The following is a 23,178-nucleotide window of genomic DNA, read 5'->3' as shown; positions in this document are numbered from 1 at the left end:
TTCCAACAGAAAAAAAAACATGCAATCGTCGTTTGAGATTTACTAACTCAGCCATGTTGTGAAAACAGCCCATAAAAATTCTTAGCGTCATTGATGGGATTCAAATTCCGGTATTTTCCAGCCGATGTGGGAGGACGATAATTATATCCCCTATGCCACCCGTGAGGTTCTGATAAGCAGCAACTCTTCTACCTAATCTTCTTTAATCTTTATTGTATACAAACATGGTATATACAATAGACCCTTCACAGCAGCAATGCCAGGAGTTTTACATTGGTTGGTGGACAATAGCTTTGGGAGAAGGGGGCCCCACATCGAAGTTCGGGCTCATCCCCCAGAGCCAACAATAAAATAGAATCAATGTCAGATTATTAATCCGTTGATGCATACAGTATGGCGCCTCCGTAGCCAGGTGTGAAGGAGCACCAGTGCGTAGCACACGCTTCTTGATTAGACCGGGGTTCGAGCCCGTTACCACCAAATACGGAGGATGCGGAAAGGTCAAGGAATGACCACCGCATATTCCCGGAGCAATACGGCCTTAGTTGCTAATGCTCCTAAAAACTAAATAACAACATAAGAAAAGCATACAGTATGCAGACTAGCACTATTATCCAGTTTTATAGAGCAAAACGTTTTACCATTCAAACTAAATTGACACTGTGAAATGATGATTTCTATGCCCTATAAAAAATATGCAGAACTGTCTCTACCACCTTGTACTCTTCAAGTTCACACACACACACACACACTCTCTCTCTCTCTCTCTCTTCTGGCCCTCGTGGGTAGAACATATGCAGAACATTTGCAGAAAATATGCAGAACATTTGATAGAATCGCCTCCCACACCAGGTGGAAAAGATCTGAGTTCGAGTCCCATCGATGACGGGAGGAATTTTTATGGGCGTTTTTCACAACGTAGCTGAGTTAGTCGGTCTTAGGCGAGAGTAGCATGAATTTTCTCCCCGAAACTCGAGTTTTTTGTCCAGCAAACAGAAAATCTACCTCAGAATACACGCAATTTATAGACGGTATACACTGAGCAATATGGTCTTAGTCTCTGAAGCTCCTAAAATCCTACAACAACAATAACAACAATTCTGGCCCTTTTACAGAGCTTCTCATCACAAAAAACCACTGCAGAGTTACAATACATGACCAGGCAGCCTGATATCCGGCCGCTTCTGTGCATCATTAATGACCTCATTAATGATTATTCGTGAACTCTGACATGGTTCCCTCCCCCACAATACAACCAACTGTTTGGCAGTTTCCTTTGCCAATTTGCAATCTCCCTGGTTGAGGTTAACTTTGTCATAGTAAACTGCCTTCATTTCACACTGAGGTATTTGTAACGTTTAGAGGCTCCAAAATCTATTTTACAATTTGTCGTGTCCTATGTAATCATAGTACTTGTTGATTTTCAGATTTATTAAACGTGTTTCTTCTAGTCATGCTGATTGTAAATAACCGCTCCGCCATTTCTAGTTTCATTTATGCCTCTGTGCTAGCTCTGCTCTACGCTGGTATCTGAAATTTCATGATAAATAATTTGCATAGAATGTGTTATTCATTAGTATACTGGTACATTAGTTTCCTAATGTACTAACAGAGAATATCATTGGGTAACAGAGCGTATCAAATATCTCAGGAGTTAACAAGAACCATCTTATTCAGCCCTATGTTATCAACACGTTTTGGGATGAGGGAAAGGTATTTAATTAAAGGTGTATAAACTGGTAAAATCGGGAACATAAACTGCTAAGATGCTAACATATTTGTTTCTTCATTTTTCTTGAACAAGGAATCACAAGCAATTTGAAAAGGTACGTCGTGTGACTTAGGTTTCAAGGATTACATTAGGCATAAACAATCATGCTGTTTGAACATTTTCGTTGAAGTAATTCAAGAAAATAAATAACGAAGTAATGAAGTTTCTCATGGTAGCAATCCATAGAGGCATTACAAACTCCAAGGATGAAGGATTTGATGCACTCATCTTGCTCATGTGTTCTCTTTCCATGTGTGTCCTCTGTCTTCATAATATTCAAGCGAGGCACTTTTTTCTCCTAGCTTTTCAGAATAACTCCTGCAAGCTCTTAGTAACTTTCTAATAGTATCAGCAACTAATTTAAATATTTTTCTTTCCAAATTCTTTTATTAGGTGTCGCCATCTTCTCCTACCTTAAACTGGAACGATGCAAGAACTTATTGCAAATATATTGGAGGTGATTTAGCTAACTATGATACAAAGGAAATAGTGGGAGATATCGCCGAGAAGTACGTACCTTATTTTAAGTCCCAGTGAACTTAAAATTCTCATTAAACATATAAAAACGTAGAACTGTGTTGTGTACACATACACAACACAGCGATTGAGGAAAGAAAAAGTTAGAATTAATCTTTATTTGTAAATTTACCATACAATTCATATAGAAGAAACTAAAAATTCTACATTATTTTTATTTTTAATTGCATCACTGCAATTAAAAATAATTGACATATAGTTTTTAAATGGATTTTTTAGTATTTAATTAACGTTACAATAACAAGTGGCACAATTAGTTATATACTAAGGTACTCATATATTTATATGTCATTCTCTCTTTTCACCGCACTAAATTATATTAATTAAATTAAATTCTAATATTAAAAATGTGAACATGGAATAGTCCAGTGTACATTTTTTTATAATGATCACATTCTTATGGAAAAACAGTTGTATCATCATCAACAGGTAAGACATCGCACGCCAGATAACCAGTCCAAGAAAGCAAGAGGTGCAGGATGATGTTCAAATCACCATGTACACTTTTTTTAGCCTTTTCGATGGATATTGCTGGGGATGGGCAACAGCGCTATTAAACATGCCTTAGATAGTACACTAATATGATACCACGCTACACGAAAATCTGCAAAACATCCTGCAATAGATCTTCTGTAGCGAGTGTCAGTTGTGATCTTTTCTAGATCAATATCAAGGGAAGCATTTGGATATAAGGAAGAGGTTTAGCCGGGATAAACCTGTTTTGCTATTAAGAATTTAAGCATAAGCCAAAGGAATAATCACACTTAATATTAATAATGTTAAAACTGCATACTTTAAAAAAAGTGGAGAGTAACTTTTTTTTTTTCATCTTCAAGGTTACTGAAATAGTTGAAAATCAAAGATGGGCAAAAACTATTAGACCTTGACTAGCAGTTTTTACAATATTATCCTTGACTAGCAGTTTTTACAATATTATCTTTAAGCCTCTTGACAATGAATATCTGATCACTTTCTCTTTCCCAGCCGTGTTTGTTGCTCTGAAGCCAGCTCTAGAGGGTAGCAAGTGGATGTGATCACCATCCTCCTCAACACCAGGTTGGAAAATGCCCGAGTTCGAATTCCACTACTGAGGCTAGGAATTATCATAGATTTTTTTCACTACTGAGTTGAGTCGGTCGCAGGAGAGGATTTCATAGTTTTTTCTCCGGGAAACTCGGGTTTTTCGTCCAGAAACAGGAAAATCCATTACAGAACATATGCAATTTACATTGCTGATGCCTCATTGCCTTAGTTGACTTGGCGCTTAACGTACACAGTTTGAAATCCACATAATACTGATCAGTTGAAGTCATTTAATAATTATTATTAAAGGATCATTTACTAATGAAAAAAATAACTGACTGTTCTTCTTCAGTCCAGTGAAGCATATAAGCTAACAACTTAGGTAGTTTTTACAATATTAATTTTTAAACTTCGCGATACTTTTTCTGTAAGATGATACCTACGTTAATGATGATAATAATCACCTACGTCACAAAACATCATTTCGGTCACTAGAACTTGTTTATTTATTAATGGGTGAAATATATATATATATATATATATATATATATATATATATATATATATATATATATATATATTGTGCTGCCACTTTATTAGGTACACCCCTGCTGTGCACACAAATAATGATTTGTCCCACAACGTTGCAAGTCACATGACCACAGTTGTGGATATAAATGCAGCAGAACAACCTTTCTAGTATCAGTTAAGCGTACAAACCATAGGAAGAATGGGGAAAAGGAGTGATCTAACGGACTTCGAACGTGGCATGGTAGTAGGTGCAAGACGTGGTGGATAAAGCATTTCTGAAACGGCAGTTCTCCTGAACTTTTCACGCAACAGTTTCAAGGGTGTATCGAGAATGGTGCAACAAACAGAAAACATCCTTTCAACGGCACTCCTGTGGAAGAAAATCGCTTGTTGATGAGAGAGGTCAGAGGAGGATGGCTAGAATTGTGCAAGCAAACAGACGGGTCACAATGTCGCACATCACGTCTGAATACAACCTTGGTACGCAGAACAAAATATCGCAACACACCACTAGTCGCACTTTGTCGCGAATGGGCTACAACAGCCAACGGCCACATCGCGCACCTTTGTTATCAATGAAGAACAAGAGAGCACACCTCCTGTGGGCACAGCAACACCAGCACTGGACTATCGAGGATTGCAAAACAGTTGCTTGGTCTGACGAGTCAAAGTTCCTGGTGAATCATGTTGATGGAAGGCTGAGAATTTGGCGAAAACAACATGAATCCATGGACCCGTCATGTCTGACGACTACTGTGCAAGGTGGTGGGGGAAGTATTATGGTGTGGGGAATGTTTTCTTGGCACACGTTGGGTCCATTGATATCCATAGATTCAAGGCTGAATGCCACATCGTTTCAATGATGACTAAGTGCATCCGTTCATGTTGACAGTTTATCCTCAGTCAGATGGTTACTTCCAGGAGGATAATGCGTCGGTGCACAAAGCCCGAATCACTATGGAATGGTTGCAGGAATATGACAATGACTTTTCTTTGCTGCACTGGCCCGCTCAGTTCATGGATCTCAATCCTATTGAACATCTTTGGGTTGAGCTGGAAAGGACTGTTGGCTGCAGGCCTACACGTCCGTCGAATCTCAAGGAACTGCGTGACGCGCTCATGTCTGCATGGTACTCCATTCCTGCACAACGTTTTCAGCATCTTGTTCAATCTATGCCTAGACGAATTCAGGCTGTTTTGAAGGCTAAAGGAGGCTCAACACGCTACTAGGTAGGCGTACCTAATAAAGTGGCAGCAGACTGTATATATATGTACACTGTAGTTTGTTTTAATTTGTTCCAAAAAATGCTTGTTACTATTCAAAAGGCTTCAGAGACCCCACTGATAACATTAACCGCAAAAGGAACGCAGATCGAAAATAGTCACAAACACATTTTTTAGAATTGGGTCCTAGAGCAAATTAAAAATAAGCTTATACACCTTAATTGCAACCAACTCTCCAATTAAATAATCCCTCCCATCGAAGAAGACTACAACCTAAATTAATCCCTACCAACCACCCTAGAAACAAAATATATAACTTGTAAAATTTTCCAACAACACTATTTAAATTATATACTTAATTTTATTTATTTAATTTTGTCTTATTCTATTCTATTATGATTTAAATATAAATTTTATTTCTATTAATTTATTTTTTATCGCATATCTTTAAATGTGTACCAATCTCCCTATTAAGCAATTATGATGATAATAATAATAATAATAATGGGCCAAAGTGATCATCTGTGACAGTGATATTGCAATGACAGCTGGAAAGTCTTTACGTGCTATTGTTATTATTGTTATTTACTATATAAAATTAACCCCAAAACAAAATCCTTCGAATTAGATCTAAGTTTGATTTACTGTAACTTTTAATTTTACTAAAAAAATTAAGAATTTCAAAATAATAACCCCCAATGATTGTCTTTGCAGTCACTGGAGAAGTGATAAGAAAATTCCACGAAACGTTTGCCTTCGTTATATACACATTTTCAATTCGGAAATAAATATAATAATACCAACGTAGGTTTGAGTGTTTTATTATCTTTAGTTACTTTTTTTCTTGTTCGTTGCTAAAACTAATGTCTTCTGTTTATTCTGTTGTTTGAGAGTTTCACTGCTGATTCGGAGGCTACTTTTCCTGGATTCCTTCGGGATCAAGATTTTTTTCAAGTTGCTGTCTTCTGATGTTAATGAGAATCTGTCATTCACGAGAGTATTTTCCTCTCTTTATTTATTTATTTATTTATTTTTACTGGTCAACACATTATAATCTATCTCTCTACCTGTATTAATTTCAAATACCACAACTTTAATTCCTACCATTGAAACATATTAATTTTTATTATAAAAGATATTTTATTCTATGATATTGTAAGACAACGTCATACAAACCACTGAAGTGGAATGTTTTGATATTTCAATATCGATATTTTGGCCTGTTATTGAATCGAATTGGTAAATCCTAGGATTTTGGATTTAGCAGATTTTCACAGTAATGTTAATATTCTTTTTAAAAATAATTATTATTTGAAACTAATATTTGAGATTTGCTGCTCGCAACATCAATGTTTATTTATATCTATATCCAGAGAGATTTTATCTTGCTGAAGTTTTACTTTTACTTCTTTCAGGCTGAACAATGGCGTAAATGCCTCCTATTGGATAGGAATGCGATATGATAAGAACCAGAGTGGTAAGTAGAAATTAGTCTATATTCTATAGATATAAATAAATATATAAGTGATCCTTAAACTGTACACTCTGATTACATTCAGAGATTATTTATATCGTGATCACAGTGAAAGTTCTTTTCTATTTAAATAACGTAAATCCCGCTCACTTTTACTTGTGGTCCAACCTCAACATCAAATGAAATTATGAAGTTAAATAAAATTGGTCAATTCCTGGATATTCCGAAATCTTCCCAGTGTTTACGTAAATTAATTTTAGTTACCAAAATTCTTTGTAAACCCTGTTTGATATATACAATATAAGATATGCCATTGTTTCATAATGACACAAACCCCAAAGGTTTTAATGTTGTTTGGTTTTCCATCAAATTTTCGAGGCGGAAAAGTATGCGTGAATTATTTATTATTCATTGATGTACTCTACAAATTTTTATCGTTTTCACTTATTATTTCTTACCCAGATTACGTGTGGACTGACTATCAGATTAGAATCCTTCAAAATATCAATATAGGGGATGAATATAATATAACCCAAGATCGTTGTGCGGTTCAGCGTTTTGATTCAGAATTTTTAGAACTTAAAGACTGCTCTATGCATTCCAACTTCATCTGTAAAGCTAATTTAGAAGGTAAGTTCTAGGTATATAGCCTATATATATAATACATTTTTAATGTGTGTCAGAAGCAATTGATGGCCTCAAATTGAATTGGGATTTGATTACGATGGATGGCGCTAAAATTATGGTCGCTACTAAAATTGGGTGCATGGGTCAGCTTCATAAATATCTTGAGAGTAAAAATATTAAAAACAGCAATGCAATTTCATTGTATAATTCACCAGTAGTCTTTGTGCGGAAAATTTTTGGGTGTAGATTCAGTCATGTCAACTGTAATATCAACAGTAAATTTTATTCGCAAGACTGGTCTGAATCATCGGCAATTCAAAACTTTTCTTGAAACTATTGAGGCTGAATACCGTGGTTTACCGTGAAGACAGGATATTAGAGCTGGAAAAGGAATTAGAAAATGTGAATTGGAATATCATCGGTTTGGCTGAAACAAGAAGAAGAAATGAATCACTTATAAGTTTATCAAGTGGAAATCTGCTGTACACCAATGGAAACAGTGAAAAGAGTGAAGGTGGAGTTGGGTTTCTGGTCCATAAAGATTTTAAAAACAACATTTTGGAATTCAAAAGTACATCACCAAGGGTGTCAAGACTAATACTCAAGATTTCTAAGAGGTACAAGCTAAAGATTGTAATGATTTATGCACCAACATCGAGCCATGATGATGAAGAGGTTGAAGACATGTACACTGAAATTGAGAGTCTTCTAGATGAGCAGAAAACCCACTACACTATTATTATGGGGGACTTCAATGCTAAGGTTGGAAAAAGGCAAAACAGTGCAGAAAGAGGAACTATAGGAAATTTTGGAATTGGTGAAAGAAATAAAAGAGGTGAAAGACTTGTGGAATTTGCAGAATCTCAAGGAATGTCAGTAATGAACACTTTTTTCAAGAAAAGGGTGAACAGAAAGTGGACATGGAAGAGTCCAAATGGATTAACAACTAATGAAATCGACTTCATCCTCACTAACAGAAGATATATTGTGAATGATGTTACCGTCCTGAATAAGGTAAATGTTGGAAGTGATCACAGAATGGTAAGATGTACACTTGATATAGATGTAGGAAAGGAAAGGAAAAAACTGACTCGAGTAAATAATACAAAGGTCTTTGAAATAACAGAGGAGGAGAAAAAGCAGTATGTACTGGAACTTAAGAACAAGTTTGAGCTTCTGCAGACTGCTCAGGACCAAGATATCGACGAGGAATATTACAACTTTCTGAAAGTGATAAAGCCCAAGAAACCTATAGGGAAACAGAAATCCAAAGAAGAAAAAATTAGTCAAGAAACACTTGTCATGATGAACCAAAGACGACAAATGAAGAGCAAGAAAAACACTGCCAGGGAGAAAATTGAGTATACTGAGTTATGCAAAGCCATTAGAAAGAGACTCAGAGAGGACATAAGAAGATTTAACACAAGAAAAGTAGAACAAGCATTAAGGGAAAACAAAGGATTTAAATCAGCAGCCATGAGCAGTAATACAGAAAGACAAATGATACTGAAACTGAAGAATAGCGATGGTGTACTTATAAACAGCAGAGAAGGCATCATTCAAATAGCAGAAGACTACTATAGAGAATTATACAAGGAGCGAGGGAATGATACCAGCAGTGGGGAAGATGGATTGCAAAGTAGCAACACATACGACATACCCGATATTCTTCCTGATGAGGTAGAACATGCATTGAAGAAAATGAAGAATCGGAAAGCTCCGGGGGAAGTTGAACTTACTGTAGAGTTGTTAAAATTGGGAGGAAGAGACATAACACAAAAACTGGCAAGGCTCTTCACAAAGTGCATTAGAAAAGGTGTGATGCCTAAGCAGTGGAATAATGCAATCATAGTTTTGCTGCATAAGAAAGGAGATAAATCAGAAATTGGAAATTATAGACCAATTAGCTTATTATCCCATATCTACAAGTTGTTCACAAGGGTCATTACTAACAGATTAGAAAGAATACTTGATGAGAATCAACCGAAAGAGCAAGCTGGCTTTTGGACAGGATTCTCAACTATGGATCACCTTCACGTAATATCACAGCTAATGGAGAAAGCAAATGAATATAAAACACCATTATGCCTGGCATTTGTGGATTATGAAAAGGCATTTGACTCCATACAGCATAAGGCAATGTTTCGGGCACTGGAAAGACAAGGCATAGATACTCCATATATTATGATTTTGAAGAAAATATATGAGAGTGCTACAACCTTTATTAGACTAGACAAAGACAGTAGCAAATTTAAAATCGAGAAAGGAGTTCGACAAGGAGACACAATATCTCCGAAGCTGTTTACTGCTGCCCTTGAGGAAGCTTTCAGAAGATTAGACTGGTCGCAGAAAGGAGTCAATGTGAACGGAGAGTACCTAAACCATTTACGATTTGCAGATGACATTGTGGTCATAAGCCACGATCCCAAAGAATTAGAGGAAAATCTTAATCAGTTATGCACAGTTAGTAAGGATTTTGGACTAAAGATGAATATGGCTAAAACAAAAGTAATGATGAACAAGTATGCCACGGAAAGGGAAATAATGATTGAAGGAGCAGTAATTGAAAAGGTGGAGTCATATACTTATCTGGGACAAGTTATTAGCTGTAATAATGATAAATGGCTGGAAGTCAAGAGAAGAATAAATTTTGGATGGATAGCATTCAGGAAATATAGTCACATACTGAAGAGCAATATCCCAGTTTGTCTGAAACGTAAAATAATGAATCAATGTATACTCCCCACCATGACTTATGGAAGTGAAACTTGGGCACTCACCAAAAGAATGGAAGAGAAGCTAAGAACTACACAGCGAAGAATGGAACGAATTATATTGGGAATCAGACTGTTAGATAAGAAGAGAAACACGTGGATTAGGCAGCAAACTCAAGTAAAGGACATTCTTATCAAAACTAAAGAACTAAAATGGTCTTGGGCAGGACACATAGCTAGAAGACATGATGACAGATGGACTAAGAAAATAACAGAATGGTACCCAAGATGAGCTAGAAGAAAACCTGGAAGACAAAGGCGGAGATGGATAGATGAAATTCATGAGTTTTTGAGTAGTAAATGGATGGCCAGTGCTCAAAACAGAAGGAACTGGAAAGTTGCTGGAGAGGCCTTCATCCTGCAGTGGATTGAAAATGGCTGATGATGATGATGATGACCGTGGTTTGTTGTATTACACTGAAGTACGATGATTGAGTCGCGGTAACGTGTTGAAGCCATATTTTGTACTTAGGATCGAAATTAGATCTATTTATGAACGAAAAATGGAAACCTGTTCCGGAACTGTCAGATCTCAAATGTTTGTGGAACCTTGCATTTTTAACAGATATATGTAAACACCAGAATTTTCTTAATATGAAACTATAAGGACGAGACAAAGTTTTCAATGAATTGTATTATAATGTCAAAGCATTTGAAACAAAACTGGAGTTATTTATAAGTCAACTACTTCGGAATAATTTTTCACATTTTCCGTGTTGCGATAATTTATCTAAAAATATACCTAGTTGTAATTTTCCCAATGAAAATTTTGTTCAAAACGTTAGTTTGTTGTAGGAAAATTCTGCGGATAGATTATCTGATTTTAAAAATAATTCAAAGGTGTTTAAACTTTTTCAAAATACGTTTGACGTACCCGTCAGCGATGTTAATGAGAATTTACAATTAGAGTTGGTAGATCTTCAATCTAATGATGTATTGAAGACAATATTTAAAAATGAAAATCTAATTCAATTTTATTCGACATTATTATTATTATTATTATTATCTGAGTCAGATTATCCAAAAATTAAAAATTTTGCAAGATAGGTTACATAAATTTTCGGAAGTATGTATATGTGAGTAGACCTTTTCAAAAGTGAAATATGTAAAATCAAAAATACGATCACGTCTAACTGACCCGCATTTACATGGCTTTTTAAGAATTGGAACTATGTAGTACTTTAAAATCCGATATTACGAAATTTACTCGCACTTCACAACCACATTCATCGCATTAATTATAATTTTGTTGTAGTACTGACTGTATTTTCGTGATTAGTACAATAAATAAGTAATAATTAAATTTTGATATAAACAAACTGGTGTATTTTATATTACATATCAATCGATTTATTTATATAGGTAGGTATAAAATTTGTTTCTCTGCATAACAATAAAGTTATGCAGAGAATGTAGTTTTCAGTAATTAGGAATTTTCTCCGGCCCGCCAAGTATTCCAAAAATTCATGTGGCCCGCTTCTCTAAAAGTTTGGGGACCCTGCTGTATAGGATAATAATGATGGGCAAATGATGCAAAAGAAGCCAGGCTGGAAATAATTAGCTGTTCAATTCTTCCTTAAATTCTAAACTGAGAATGAGAGCTTAGGGAAATTAATGGGTACTTAAGTTATTTCATGATACCAGTACGATTTTGATTCACACTCTTGACCGGTATAATAAGAGTAAAACAACTTCCACACTTTTATCACAAACATCAGTGTGATGCTAAAGAGACCATGCCCGTTATACTATTAGCCAAATTTAGGATAGAACAGAACCGTGAATTGGAGTAGGTTCACAGTTCTGTGATAAATGTGTGCTTCTCTGACATACTACTTAGAATCCTTCCAGTGACTTCAAACGTGGAAGATCAAAGGTTTATGTTTGAAACGGTTGGAGGATTTAGGGCTGATGATTATTGGTTAAGCTATATGTCTCCCAACCGCATGTCCAATTTGAATTTGCATAGTGGGTGTGCTGCTAATTTTTAAACAAGGGTTTAAGTTTTAAACAAGGGCTCATTCAAGAAAAAATTCAGCTAAAGGTCATCCCAGGTTAAAATGATCTGTTACCATTTCAAACAAATTTTTAGTTTGATGAATTTTAAAAGATAATCCCCAAAAATTAAACAACGGGTTCTCACCACCTTTTGCTCATCCCAGCGTAGCGGGGAAATATCTAGCTTGATGATTAAAACATCTAACTTGATTACTTAAGTGGATGCTTCTGGCCCCGACTCGACAGCTAGTCAATATCACTTGTATCGCAGATATTAGTGAAAGCAGTAATTTTGTTGCTATGATTTTAATAATTTTATTTCTTTTCTGCCTTTAAAAAATCAAGTAGAGAAATATATAATATACGAGAGAAATATATAACATACATAATTCATTATATCGTACAATTTACGATAATTACAATGATGGACAATGATTGATAATTATAATGATTTAAATTGTTAATATTAACACGAAGATAATTTTAAAAACGTATAAATGATAAATAATGAGTGAATTGCGGCTTATTATTGTTAGATTATAATGTCAAAATGTCTTAAGAATCTTGATATTAAAAAAAAAAAAAAAAAAAAACGGAAATAGACCTCCAATTCCCCACTCCCCTCCACTGGCATGTCAATCTCGATAACTATGTATGTTTCTTTTTTTTTAATTTATAGTGTACTTCTTAAGTTAACTTTACTAAAAGGTCCTCGCGGGTAACACGGTGGATATAAGCTCCGTCCTCACATCAGGTGGAATAGGCCTAGGTTCCAATCCTGTGAATGACGTTAGGAATTTTTATCAGAGTGTGTCACAACGAATTAGTTTGTTTCATTGTTGGCTTGCATGGTTCCTCCGGAAACTGGCTTTTTCGTCCACTAAACAGGAAATCGACCACAGGACACACGCCTCATAGCCTTAATGTGCTTTGTACGTTTAACATTCTCCACGCATTCTGATGTTATCTTTATTGTAGGGATTTTCGGCCCATCAACGACTTAGGCCATTTTGAGCACTATATATAGTGTCTGTAAATGTCTGTCGTCGTTTTCGCTGTTTGCTGGATGAGAAACCAGATTTTATGGTAGAAAAATCACGCAATTTTGGCCTTAAACCGACTAACTCAGTCACGTAAATAAAAAAAACAAAAACATAAAAATTCCTCGCGTCAGTAACGGGATTCAAATAGGACGTTTTCCACTTGGTGTAGGGAGAACAGTGCGCTGATAATGTACTGAAAACGTGTACTACATTTATTGCTACTATGTATTTTTACACTGAATTTACGCAGCAGTGCTCCTGGCATAGATGCATCAGGAGATACCACGGCGATAACCTTGGCATAACTTCGCAACGGTCCTATGCCCCTTAAGAAGTACTGCGGAGGTTATGGCTCGGAATGTATTCTGTACGCAAATTATCCGGGTAAATCCATAACCAAATAATTTCTGCAGATTTCCGCCGAAATGTCTGTTAAACTGTAAAATATAGCAAAAGAGGTTGTTTTTGATACCTGTGAAGGAGCAGCAATAAGATGGGTCGTCGCCTTTCCATCGAGCATCTTAATTCAAAAATCAGCGTCCTTCCCCTCAAACTTATGAACTCCAATATCCCCGAAATTTGACTTGAAACGAAGAAACGGATAGTAGAGTTCAGGAACTGTCCGGCGACTATTAATCCTGTTGACCAATTTCATAGCTGCCGACCAACTGTCGTAGACCCTACTACACTGGTGTGCAAAACTTAAGGACCAAAACTATTTCTAAAGGTTACAACCACAAAATATTTACTTAAGGTATTCTTTTCTGATGAGAGTAGATTCAGTCACAGCAGCGATTCTGGACATCAGCTAATCTGGCGAGAGGTTGGCACACGGTATCACCACGCAAACATCACTGAAAGGGATCGATATGGCGGTCGAGGTGTTCTCGTCTGGGGAGGCGTTACCTTCGATGGACGTACACAACTCCAGATACTGGAAGGCGGTGGCGATACTGTAACCAGTGCACGCTACTGTACTGAGGTAATCCTTCCCCATGTGCGTCTGTTCCGAGGTGCTATTCGCTCCGGGTTCGTGTTTATGGATGATAATGCCACGCCTCATCGCACTGTAGCTGTTGATATGCTTTTGGAAAGTGAGGACATTGTTCGTATGGATTGGTTTGCCTGTTCCGCCGATCTAAATCCCATCGAACACATATGGGAAGCTCTGGGGAGACGCCTAGCGGCACGTCCACACCCACTAGAAAAGTTCACCAGCTGAAGTGGCGCTGACAGAGGAACGGACGATATTACCTCAAGAACGTATCAACAACATTGTTCTAACTATATAATATCGGTGTAAATACACCATAGTTAACCCATATATTTGAGCTACGATTGTAGCGTAGAAGGCATCGTTTTAATTGTATCTCATAATGTGGTTGCCTTCACAACAAGATAGCTACTATTGAATTACTTCAAATAAATAACGCTTCTCTAGTAGAGAAGACTACTGTTATTTATTTTCAGTGTACCACCACCCAGACGATCGTTTCGAAGCTTTTTGGCTTCGTCATCAGTGGGCGGGTAGGTAATACAATTTCAAATACATTACCACCACACCCTTCTGGCATCTCTCATAATGTGGATATAACTTCACAACTGAGATGGCATACAGTATTGTATTACCTACCCGCCCACTGATGACGAAGCCAAAAAGCTTCGAAACGATCGTCTGGGTGGTGGTACACTGAAAATAAATAACAGTAGTCTTCTCTACTAGAGAAGCGTTATTTATTTGAAGTAATTCAATAGTAGCTATCTTGTTGTGAAGGCAACCACATTATGAGATACAATTAAAACGATGCCTTCTACGCTACAATCGTAGCTCAAATATATGGGTTAACTATGGTGTATTTACACCGATATTATATAGTTAATTATCAAAACCCATAAGGATTATGCCTAGTGCATTTAATTTTCAAAAAACATTGTTCTAAGTATGGACAGGCTGTGCAAAGCCTGCATCGACGTTAGGGATGGCCATATCTCCTACTGAGGACCACTTGTTCCCTTTGTTGCATCTTTGGCAGTGATGCATCTGTATCATGGCAGCCAATGCTATGTTGCCATTATTGAATAAAGTCCCTCTTAATTCCTTTATTATTTACCGCTTTGTTTCTGTAGTTGTGTCGGTGTTGTTTCCTTCATCATTTCTTCATCATTAAATTTTTCACACCAGTGTAGTCACACCATATACAATTGTTTGTCCCACATGTAGAAACCATGATCGAATACATATGGACACACACAGGTTGTCTAGGAGTTTAGGTAACATGCAGAAGTATACATTGAGAAATAATTGCTACTATTCTCATGCTGGACGAATGTGTATGTGAATTTTTTTGTCTGCGTGGAAACTGCGTCCATCCCTAATGAATTTCATTCGTAAACAGAACCCAGTGCAAACCTGCAATTGTGAGATTACGTAACTGACACTGGAGAAAGACTTGTCATTGAGGATTTTCAGTTGCCAACAATCGTAATTCGCACATGACAGTAACAGATGATCTGAAGATGATCTTCTAAATCTCTACTATTATGAGCCTGGGACATAACGGGCCAGTATGATGAACGTGTTCATAAATCGTACACCATAGTACAAAAGATCGTTTCGATCTGCTTGTACTGCAGATGTATCTGCAAAACATTTAGGAAGTTCTATATTTAAATGTTTTACCTGATTAGAGTTACTGGAGTTCCGAAGTGTTTAAAAAACACTTTCAAGTATTAGGTGCAACTATTTCTTTTGCCCGCTCTTGTAAATACGCAGAAATTATAGTATTGAAACATGAAATGTTTCAGATACTATAATTAAAGGAATTGAATAGTGACTAGTATAATTTCTTTTTCATTTTTACATATAACAGACCAGCTTATGACAGCTTCGTTTCTCAAATAATCACATTTGATTAGGCTGAACAAACACCAACGTTCTGTTTGTTCGTTTGGGTTTAAGTTTCTCATCTTTAAATATCCTTTTATGGTTTCTTTGGATGAATTGAGGAAATAAGGGTAACGATTCTTATGTAGTTAAGTTTATTTGATTAAGTTTAACGTATCAATGTTTAATTTTCCAAACCCGTCTGTTGTTATTGTGGTAACACACATTATTTCATTTATTTGCTCATTAAACTTTTGCTTTAACTTTGTGATTAATAGGCGACCTGGTAAGTGCTGATTCTGATTCATTGTAGAATAATACGCAGAGGGTTTATTAATGCATAATCGTCAGTCCATCTAAGTTACGTCAGATTAAAATATTAGCAATCATGATGTTGTTAAATCAGAATAACAAACGCAGTCCTAAATTAAGTTCCTTGTTCATACAGTCTGAAAGACTTTGCTGGTGAATAGAAACACATCTAGAAATTTGTTGCCGTTTGTAGAAACGGCAACTTTTCTGAGGATCGAGTGCACAGTGATCCCTGTTATGATTTAAGCAAATGGTACCGAAGAAGAGTTTGTGAATATCTGTCTAGTATAGAGGAGTAGATTTGAATTGTTTTGCAACCGCAATTTAGAATTGTTTTGCGACTTATTGCAGTTTGATCATTTAAACCTTAATTTTGTTCTATATGTTATTCGCATTAAAAAGTCTCATTTTGGATCTGTTTTTGTCGAGATTTAGCTCCTGTTATTTCAGTGGATGAAGCCACTACGGAAGAACCATGTAAGTCATTTTACCTTCATATATTCTTAATTCCTTTATTATTTATTTACTTTTTATGTTAAAGGAAAGTGCATGTGTTAAATAAAATATCTACTTCTTCAGTTTAAGGATGAGGATAATTACTTATTCTGAATGGCAATTTAATGGTACATTAAAGAAATCTCACGTACTATAAATCAAGCCAAGTCAAATAGTATCTCGACAAAAGATAAAGAAATACGCATAACTCTGATAATTTCTATCTGATTCCAACGGACTTCTATATCCGGTTGTACATTGTAATTGTTTCAAGAAACGATGCACTTCTGCTGTTCTAAATCTACTTGCATCTTTCGTTTCCTTAAATTGCGCTTTACATCACGTTCGATTAATATCAAATTTTAAAAAACATGAATGAGATCATGGTCAACATATAACAGGTAAAATTTAAGATACCGAATTACAAGGTATACAACTTAATAAGATATTTACCCAAGAAGCCTCACAGGGTAGTTACAGCAACAAAATACAAAGGAAGAAAATTAGCACTGAACAAAATTGGCATCTACAGAAAATCATTGAAATTCATCATAGCAAGAATACGTAAATCCATGCTTTCCCTACTATTCCATCATATTATATTATTTTAAGGTTAATTTAAGATTTTCTAAATTTACCGTTCAAATGTTACTTTTTCAAATTAGACCATCTTAAATTTGGGAGAAAAAGATGTAAATCGAAACTTAGAGCAATTAGTTTCAATGTGTGAGTACAAAATGCAATGTTTTCCAGTGTCTTTTCTGACCATAACGATTTCGTTAATATTATCTCTTTCAGTTCAACAGTGCAGCTTTAATGACTCTCAGTGGTTTTTCTTCCATGACTACTGCTACACGTTTAAGTTGGCAAAGTACTCGTGGCACCGTGCTGAGGAACACTGTGAAAGCAAAGGCGCTTCACTTGTATCTATTCACTCAGAAAAGGAGGCGCTGTTCCTGTTACGACTGGTGAGTATAATTTCTCAACTTTGGCTACTCTGGTGTAAATAGCAAAGACAACCGAGTCAGTCTTATAACTATACACGCCCTCGGGTATAATAACCTCTTACCCACACCCGGTGGATAAAGTCCGTCAATGACGTGAGAAATATTTATGGGCTTTTCACAACGTTGCTAATTTTGTGGGTCTCAGGAAAGAGAGGGTTGCGCAGTTTTTTCTCTCGGAAACCTGGATTTTTGTGTCCAGAAAACAGGCTAATCGACTACAGAATACAGTATATGCAATTTACAAACACAATATATTGACCCTCCCTAGCCTTAGTTTCTTTGGTGTTTACACAAAACAAACTGTAAGAATAAGCAGCCAAGTATTTTGATGTGGGAAGGACTTATGTCAGCAGTAATCTGAAGTCCGATTCCACAGGTTTGCTTGTATATCAAACTAGAACATGTCCTAATACTGTACTCAATTTAATCACTTAGCACACTAGAATATGCAACGTTATCATTCTGCCTTTCTTCGAAAGGCCCAATGATAACATTTTCCCACTTTGTGCACATGGCTACTGTTTAAATTTAAATACATCTACAATCTCGTAGGTTTCGCTAAGAAAAACGACACTGAACAGAGTGTGGATCGGACTTAATGCATTAGGATTCGATGGATCCTTTGAGTGGAGTGACCAATCAGTGGTGAACTTTGTCAGATGGAACTTAAATGAGCCAAACAACTTTATGAATCAAGAACGATGCGCCACCATGTTTCTCGACTCAGGTAAGGAAATTTTGGTTTATGAAAATTCCTTTTTTTAGCGTATTTTTCAAAAACGATAAGTGAGCTTATCAATCGCACAATACAAACCCAAGTTACGATACCGGTTCCGGTAAAATTCTCTTCCAAATGAGTTGTTGATGATAGGAATATACCAGTGTTCACTCTTTTGTGAATCTGTGTTTATCTGGGGACTCAGTGCTGTAGTTAGTCCGATTGTTGCTTTTCCATTTTACAAATATTCCGAAAACTCAAAATAATCAGAATTCAAATTCAGGGCTGGAGTTTGGCGTTCGTAGGCCCTAGGCACTTTTATTCCGAAATTTGCCAAAGGGGGGTAAAATTTTCTTCTATTTTAACATTTTGATTGCGAATCATGTCAATTAACGCGACTCAAGTTTCAACTATAATAAATGATAAATCACCTCAATTGACGGAGCGACCATCACTTCGATTCTTGTAGTTTTGAGAACAGTCCTAGAGAGCGTATGCGTATTGAACTGAAGCTCCTAGTGCCGACTGCGCACATGTTGTTTCTCAGCTCGTTTTTCGTTAGTCACAGTGAAAAGAGTGAACTGTTGTTTTTTTTTAATTTTTGCCTTCCTTCGTAGTCCATAGGCACTGTGCCTGTGGTACCCAATGGGAAATCCAGCTCTGGTTTCGGGAAAAATAATGGACACACTGGTTAAAGTGGCATTGCAGGATCACGTAGATAAGACAGCAGTAATAATTCAGACGCAGCATGGGTTTCTTAAGGTAAAACCTTGTCAGACCAATTTGATTGGATACTGTGATGTGGACACAAAGGAACTGGATGCAAAAAATAATTTTGATATCATATACTTCGATTTCAGGAAAGCTTTTGATACTGTTGCACATGGAAGACTACTGTACAAATTGGAACAGTATGACATTAAGGGCAAGTTAAACTAGACCTCTCCAGCGTGAAGAATGCTCTAAATCGTGACTGAGATCTGGGAAAATCATCAGAGAGAGAATAGAATGGATACTACAACTACGAAATGCCATAAGAGAAGCAATAAGAAGAGATAGTATTCTTCAATGCGTGAACAGGAAGTTATAGAGGATGGCTGGACAGGTGTATGGACTGATATCGAAAATGTGATCAAGAAAAATTATGTAGTGAGGAATCTTCTTAAAGAAAAAGCAAAAGGAACATTTTCGGAAATAGAGGATCTCCTTCTGCAGAAAATGCATAACCATGCAGAGCTCCCTCGAAAAATAAGAGGACGTATCTTAGAGATGAGATTAGAAGCACTGGAAGAAATTCAGGATGCTATTAACGAAAACACTGAAATTGACGATCTCATAGAAAACACAATAGAAGATGGATTGATAAACCTGTGGGAAGAAGTGGACAATGTAAAACGCGAGGATGCTGATTTTCGAGATTAATTTATTAAACTTTTGAATCAGTGAACATTACAGCTGAGGGAACTGGTTCAGGATAGAATAGCGAAGAAGACGTCCATAGGATAATAAAAGAATCGATTTTAGACTTAAGGTGTGGTATACAAAAGATTTTATTCGAGATTCTGTTAAGAGTCATGTGGAATTTAACACTCTGACAAGAGAAGCTGCGAAGAATGTAAAATCAAATGTAGGGAATGTTGTTAAGGGAGTGGTAAATTTACGTTGTGGAATCAGAAAAGCAATTAAACACGGACAATCACAAATATGCAGTTTCGTGAAGGAGAAAATCGATAGGAAAATACTTCTAAGGAGACGGGTAAAACAAGTTGCCATAAACGGTTGGATAAACATACATCAAGCGATTTTTGATGCTATCAAACACAATCGAGAATTAGTCCCAATAATTTAATCCAGTTAGAAATTATTTTCGTAAATGTAAGATGAGTTTTAATTAATGCAACATCGGAAGTGAGAACAAAACGCCATTTTCGTATTTCTTTTCCTATAGTATTAGAGCATCCTCGGAGCATTTCTTGAAATTCATTCCAATTCTTCTTCGTTTTCTCTTCACATTCTGTCATTTTTTCTTTATCTTTCTCAACCTCACGAGGAATTTGTAATAGACACCGTTTTCAAGTTGAATTCCTTTCAAATTAACTGTTATTTCCAGATTTCACTGTGTTCTTTCCAGATTTCACTGTGTTCTTTCCAGATGAATTCCAAGATGCCTGCCTAATGGAGGGGGCTGATCTTGAAATAGACACTTTGCTCATGAGAGAAATGCATTGAGTGCCGAACAGTGGTGACACGAAATTAAATCATATTAATTCAGTAGGCAAAAACAAAGTTTCGTAGTGGCTCTTATAATATCAGTTTAACAAAAGCCGTACTATAAATAATGAGGCAGTCATGGAACCTGAAACTTAGGTAACAGACACATTGACATTACTAGTATGTACTCTGCTACTTACTCATAACTGAATAACTCGTATGATTGGACTATCCGCCAGGTGGCCTAGGTGTTAGACGTGTGTGACTCAGCTCCTGATTTATAGTGATTTTAAGTAGTTTTTAAAGGGCATCTTTATAAAATCTGTGTACTGACATGTTCCTTAGATAACTATCAAGTAACTTAGATGGTTTTTATGAAGTCTTCATCAAGATAAGTACTATTTATTTAAGCTTAAATTTTTAGTGTGCAACGTTACTCTCTCAGGGTATAAAACTTGTAAACCATTGCAGAAACTATAGTTATGTACACATTTGCGTATAATATCTAGGTAATATTTTGTCAATGAATTGTGAAAAATCTTTACGCGATAGAAACAAACGGACTTCGGTTTAGTAATCGAATAACTGTCACATACTTTTACTCATACCCCAGATACACTGTAAACCAGTGTTATTAGTTAATACTCTTCTCTTTCATATTATTTTACTTATATATTCAGATTTCAAAATTTAACCAGAAAAGTCATGCAAACAGAAGTTTACTTTATTGAGTTGTCAGAAATGTTAAAATTAATAGTGCTTAGTTCTATAGGTGGTTTGCTGTTTTGGCAAGAAAAAATCGAATTTTTGGATATTTCTTTTATTAAAATCCAGAAAGTGTAATTTGCGAGTCCAAATTAAACTCGCTCTAAGCATAACTTTTGCAGAGTTCAGTTTTCATCTGGCAGAATCAAACTTTGCATTCATCGGTGAAAAGACGTTGATGTGATATTAATTCTGTGCATTTTTATGACCGCTATGTCATTTTAATTATCACGAATTTCACTTTCTAGGGAGGTGGAATGATGATAACTGTAATATGGGGACAGGAACTATATGCAAGAAACATAGCTCGTCGTCCTCCACTGCAGTAACGAAACCCCCAACTACTCCATTGCCTGGGCATTGTCCATTTCCGTGGCATACTTTTGGTACGTATATGCTGTTAGATTCTAATCGTTAATTAATATTTTATTAAATGCTAGTACAATTATTACAGTTGACCAGATACCTCAAAGGAGAGGCTGACCCTTAGCAAGAAACAATGGTACCGATCATTACAAGAAAACATGAAATCGCAAGCAGAACACGCATGTATTGGGAGTTATTCGCCATGGAGTTAATCTTTCTTTTCTTAGTAGAATTACGAAAAATTAAGCCCTTCAGCGGAAACTCCTTGGCCCTGATTGTGTACAACGTGTACTCTTTCAAATAAAGTTACAAGAAAACGTGAGAGAAATGAAATCCTCATGTTCACGGATAGTATGATCTATCCATACTCAAAATTTGTAAACATAAAGCCTGATAACTGTTAATAAATAAATAAATATTCTTTATTGGATTTATCATAGCCTAGACGTAACAACTGAAAGGTATATAATGTCCATTGCGGCAGGAAGCCAGGGACTAAAAGGAAATATTATATGACAGGTATAATATAATAAGATAATTAAATTAACATAGCAATAAGCATACAAAAATATACATACACACATAAGTATGCATGATCGCTACCATAAGCAAGGTGTTCCAAATTAAGAGATGTCTAACTGTTAACTGAGGTCAGCCAAGACAAGTAAGGAAAAGGCTCGTGTATAAGAATCGCCTTGGAAAGGCCTTGGAAAGCTCTTCCAGATGATAGCCGTATTCAGAGAAGCATTACGCAGATTGGAAGCAAGGGAAGCACTCAGAATAGCACACCTTATAGGTTTTGTGTACGGAAAACGTCCTGAGGTCACAGGACGTTTTCCGTACACAAAATTTTGGATGTAAGGTACTATTTGAGTCAGCAAGAATCTCTCTGTGAGGGCACGTCTGTCAGTGTTGGCATCAAAGAAGGACGCGATCTCAGATGACTGCGGGAGATTCTTCACGAACATATATCCCATATGCAAGGTTCTGTGATTAAGCCAGTTAGCATCTTAACCGAGAAGGGCAATCTTTTCTATGTGGTGAGTTCCGGAAGTCGGGAACACCCAAGGTACGGGCCATTTTGATCATGGTCACTTTGTGGGAAAGGTGAAATTTCAATACCTCCCACTTCAAGAGCTAATATTCACCAGTGAAAACTCTTTACATAATGGTGGGAACGGCAGTAGCTAAGATTACTGACCCTTACAGAATTGTTACAAAGTATGTATATACTGGTAAGCGAAGAGCATTTTATGCAAAGAATTTGACTTTTCACTCTCCAGTGGAGACGAACACGTCTTGTGAAAAGTTGTTGGACTTGTTTATGGAAAAAGAGCTTAGAATCGAAAATCATTTCCTAAATAAGGTTTCGACCTTATTTAGGGAATGGACAAACAGTACCTACGGGTTCTCTAACT

At 36.2% G+C, this 23,178-nt stretch overlaps 1 protein-coding gene across 1 annotated transcript in view; it reads left to right on the top strand.

Moving 5' to 3' along the window:
• LOC150089846 (macrophage mannose receptor 1-like) overlaps positions 1 to 23,178 on the top strand; it is a 96,228-nt gene that overhangs the window by 34,451 nt on the left and 38,599 nt on the right. The window contains exons 7-13 of the mRNA XM_090368856.1: positions 2,165 to 2,280; positions 6,502 to 6,563; positions 7,023 to 7,190; positions 16,634 to 16,675; positions 17,492 to 17,661; positions 18,253 to 18,427; positions 21,643 to 21,780. Of these exons, the coding sequence (XP_090224982.1) occupies positions 2,165 to 2,280; positions 6,502 to 6,563; positions 7,023 to 7,190; positions 16,634 to 16,675; positions 17,492 to 17,661; positions 18,253 to 18,427; positions 21,643 to 21,780 (871 nt within the window). The remainder of the gene's footprint in view (positions 1 to 2,164; positions 2,281 to 6,501; positions 6,564 to 7,022; positions 7,191 to 16,633; positions 16,676 to 17,491; positions 17,662 to 18,252; positions 18,428 to 21,642; positions 21,781 to 23,178) is intronic.

Source organism: Mastigoproctus giganteus, chromosome 2 (assembly GCF_048544385.1).
Source record: "Mastigoproctus giganteus isolate SK-2022 chromosome 2, ASM4854438v1, whole genome shotgun sequence".
Lineage (NCBI taxonomy): Eukaryota > Metazoa > Arthropoda > Arachnida > Uropygi > Thelyphonidae > Mastigoproctus > Mastigoproctus giganteus.
This window is presented reverse-complemented; position numbering and strand designations above follow the sequence as displayed.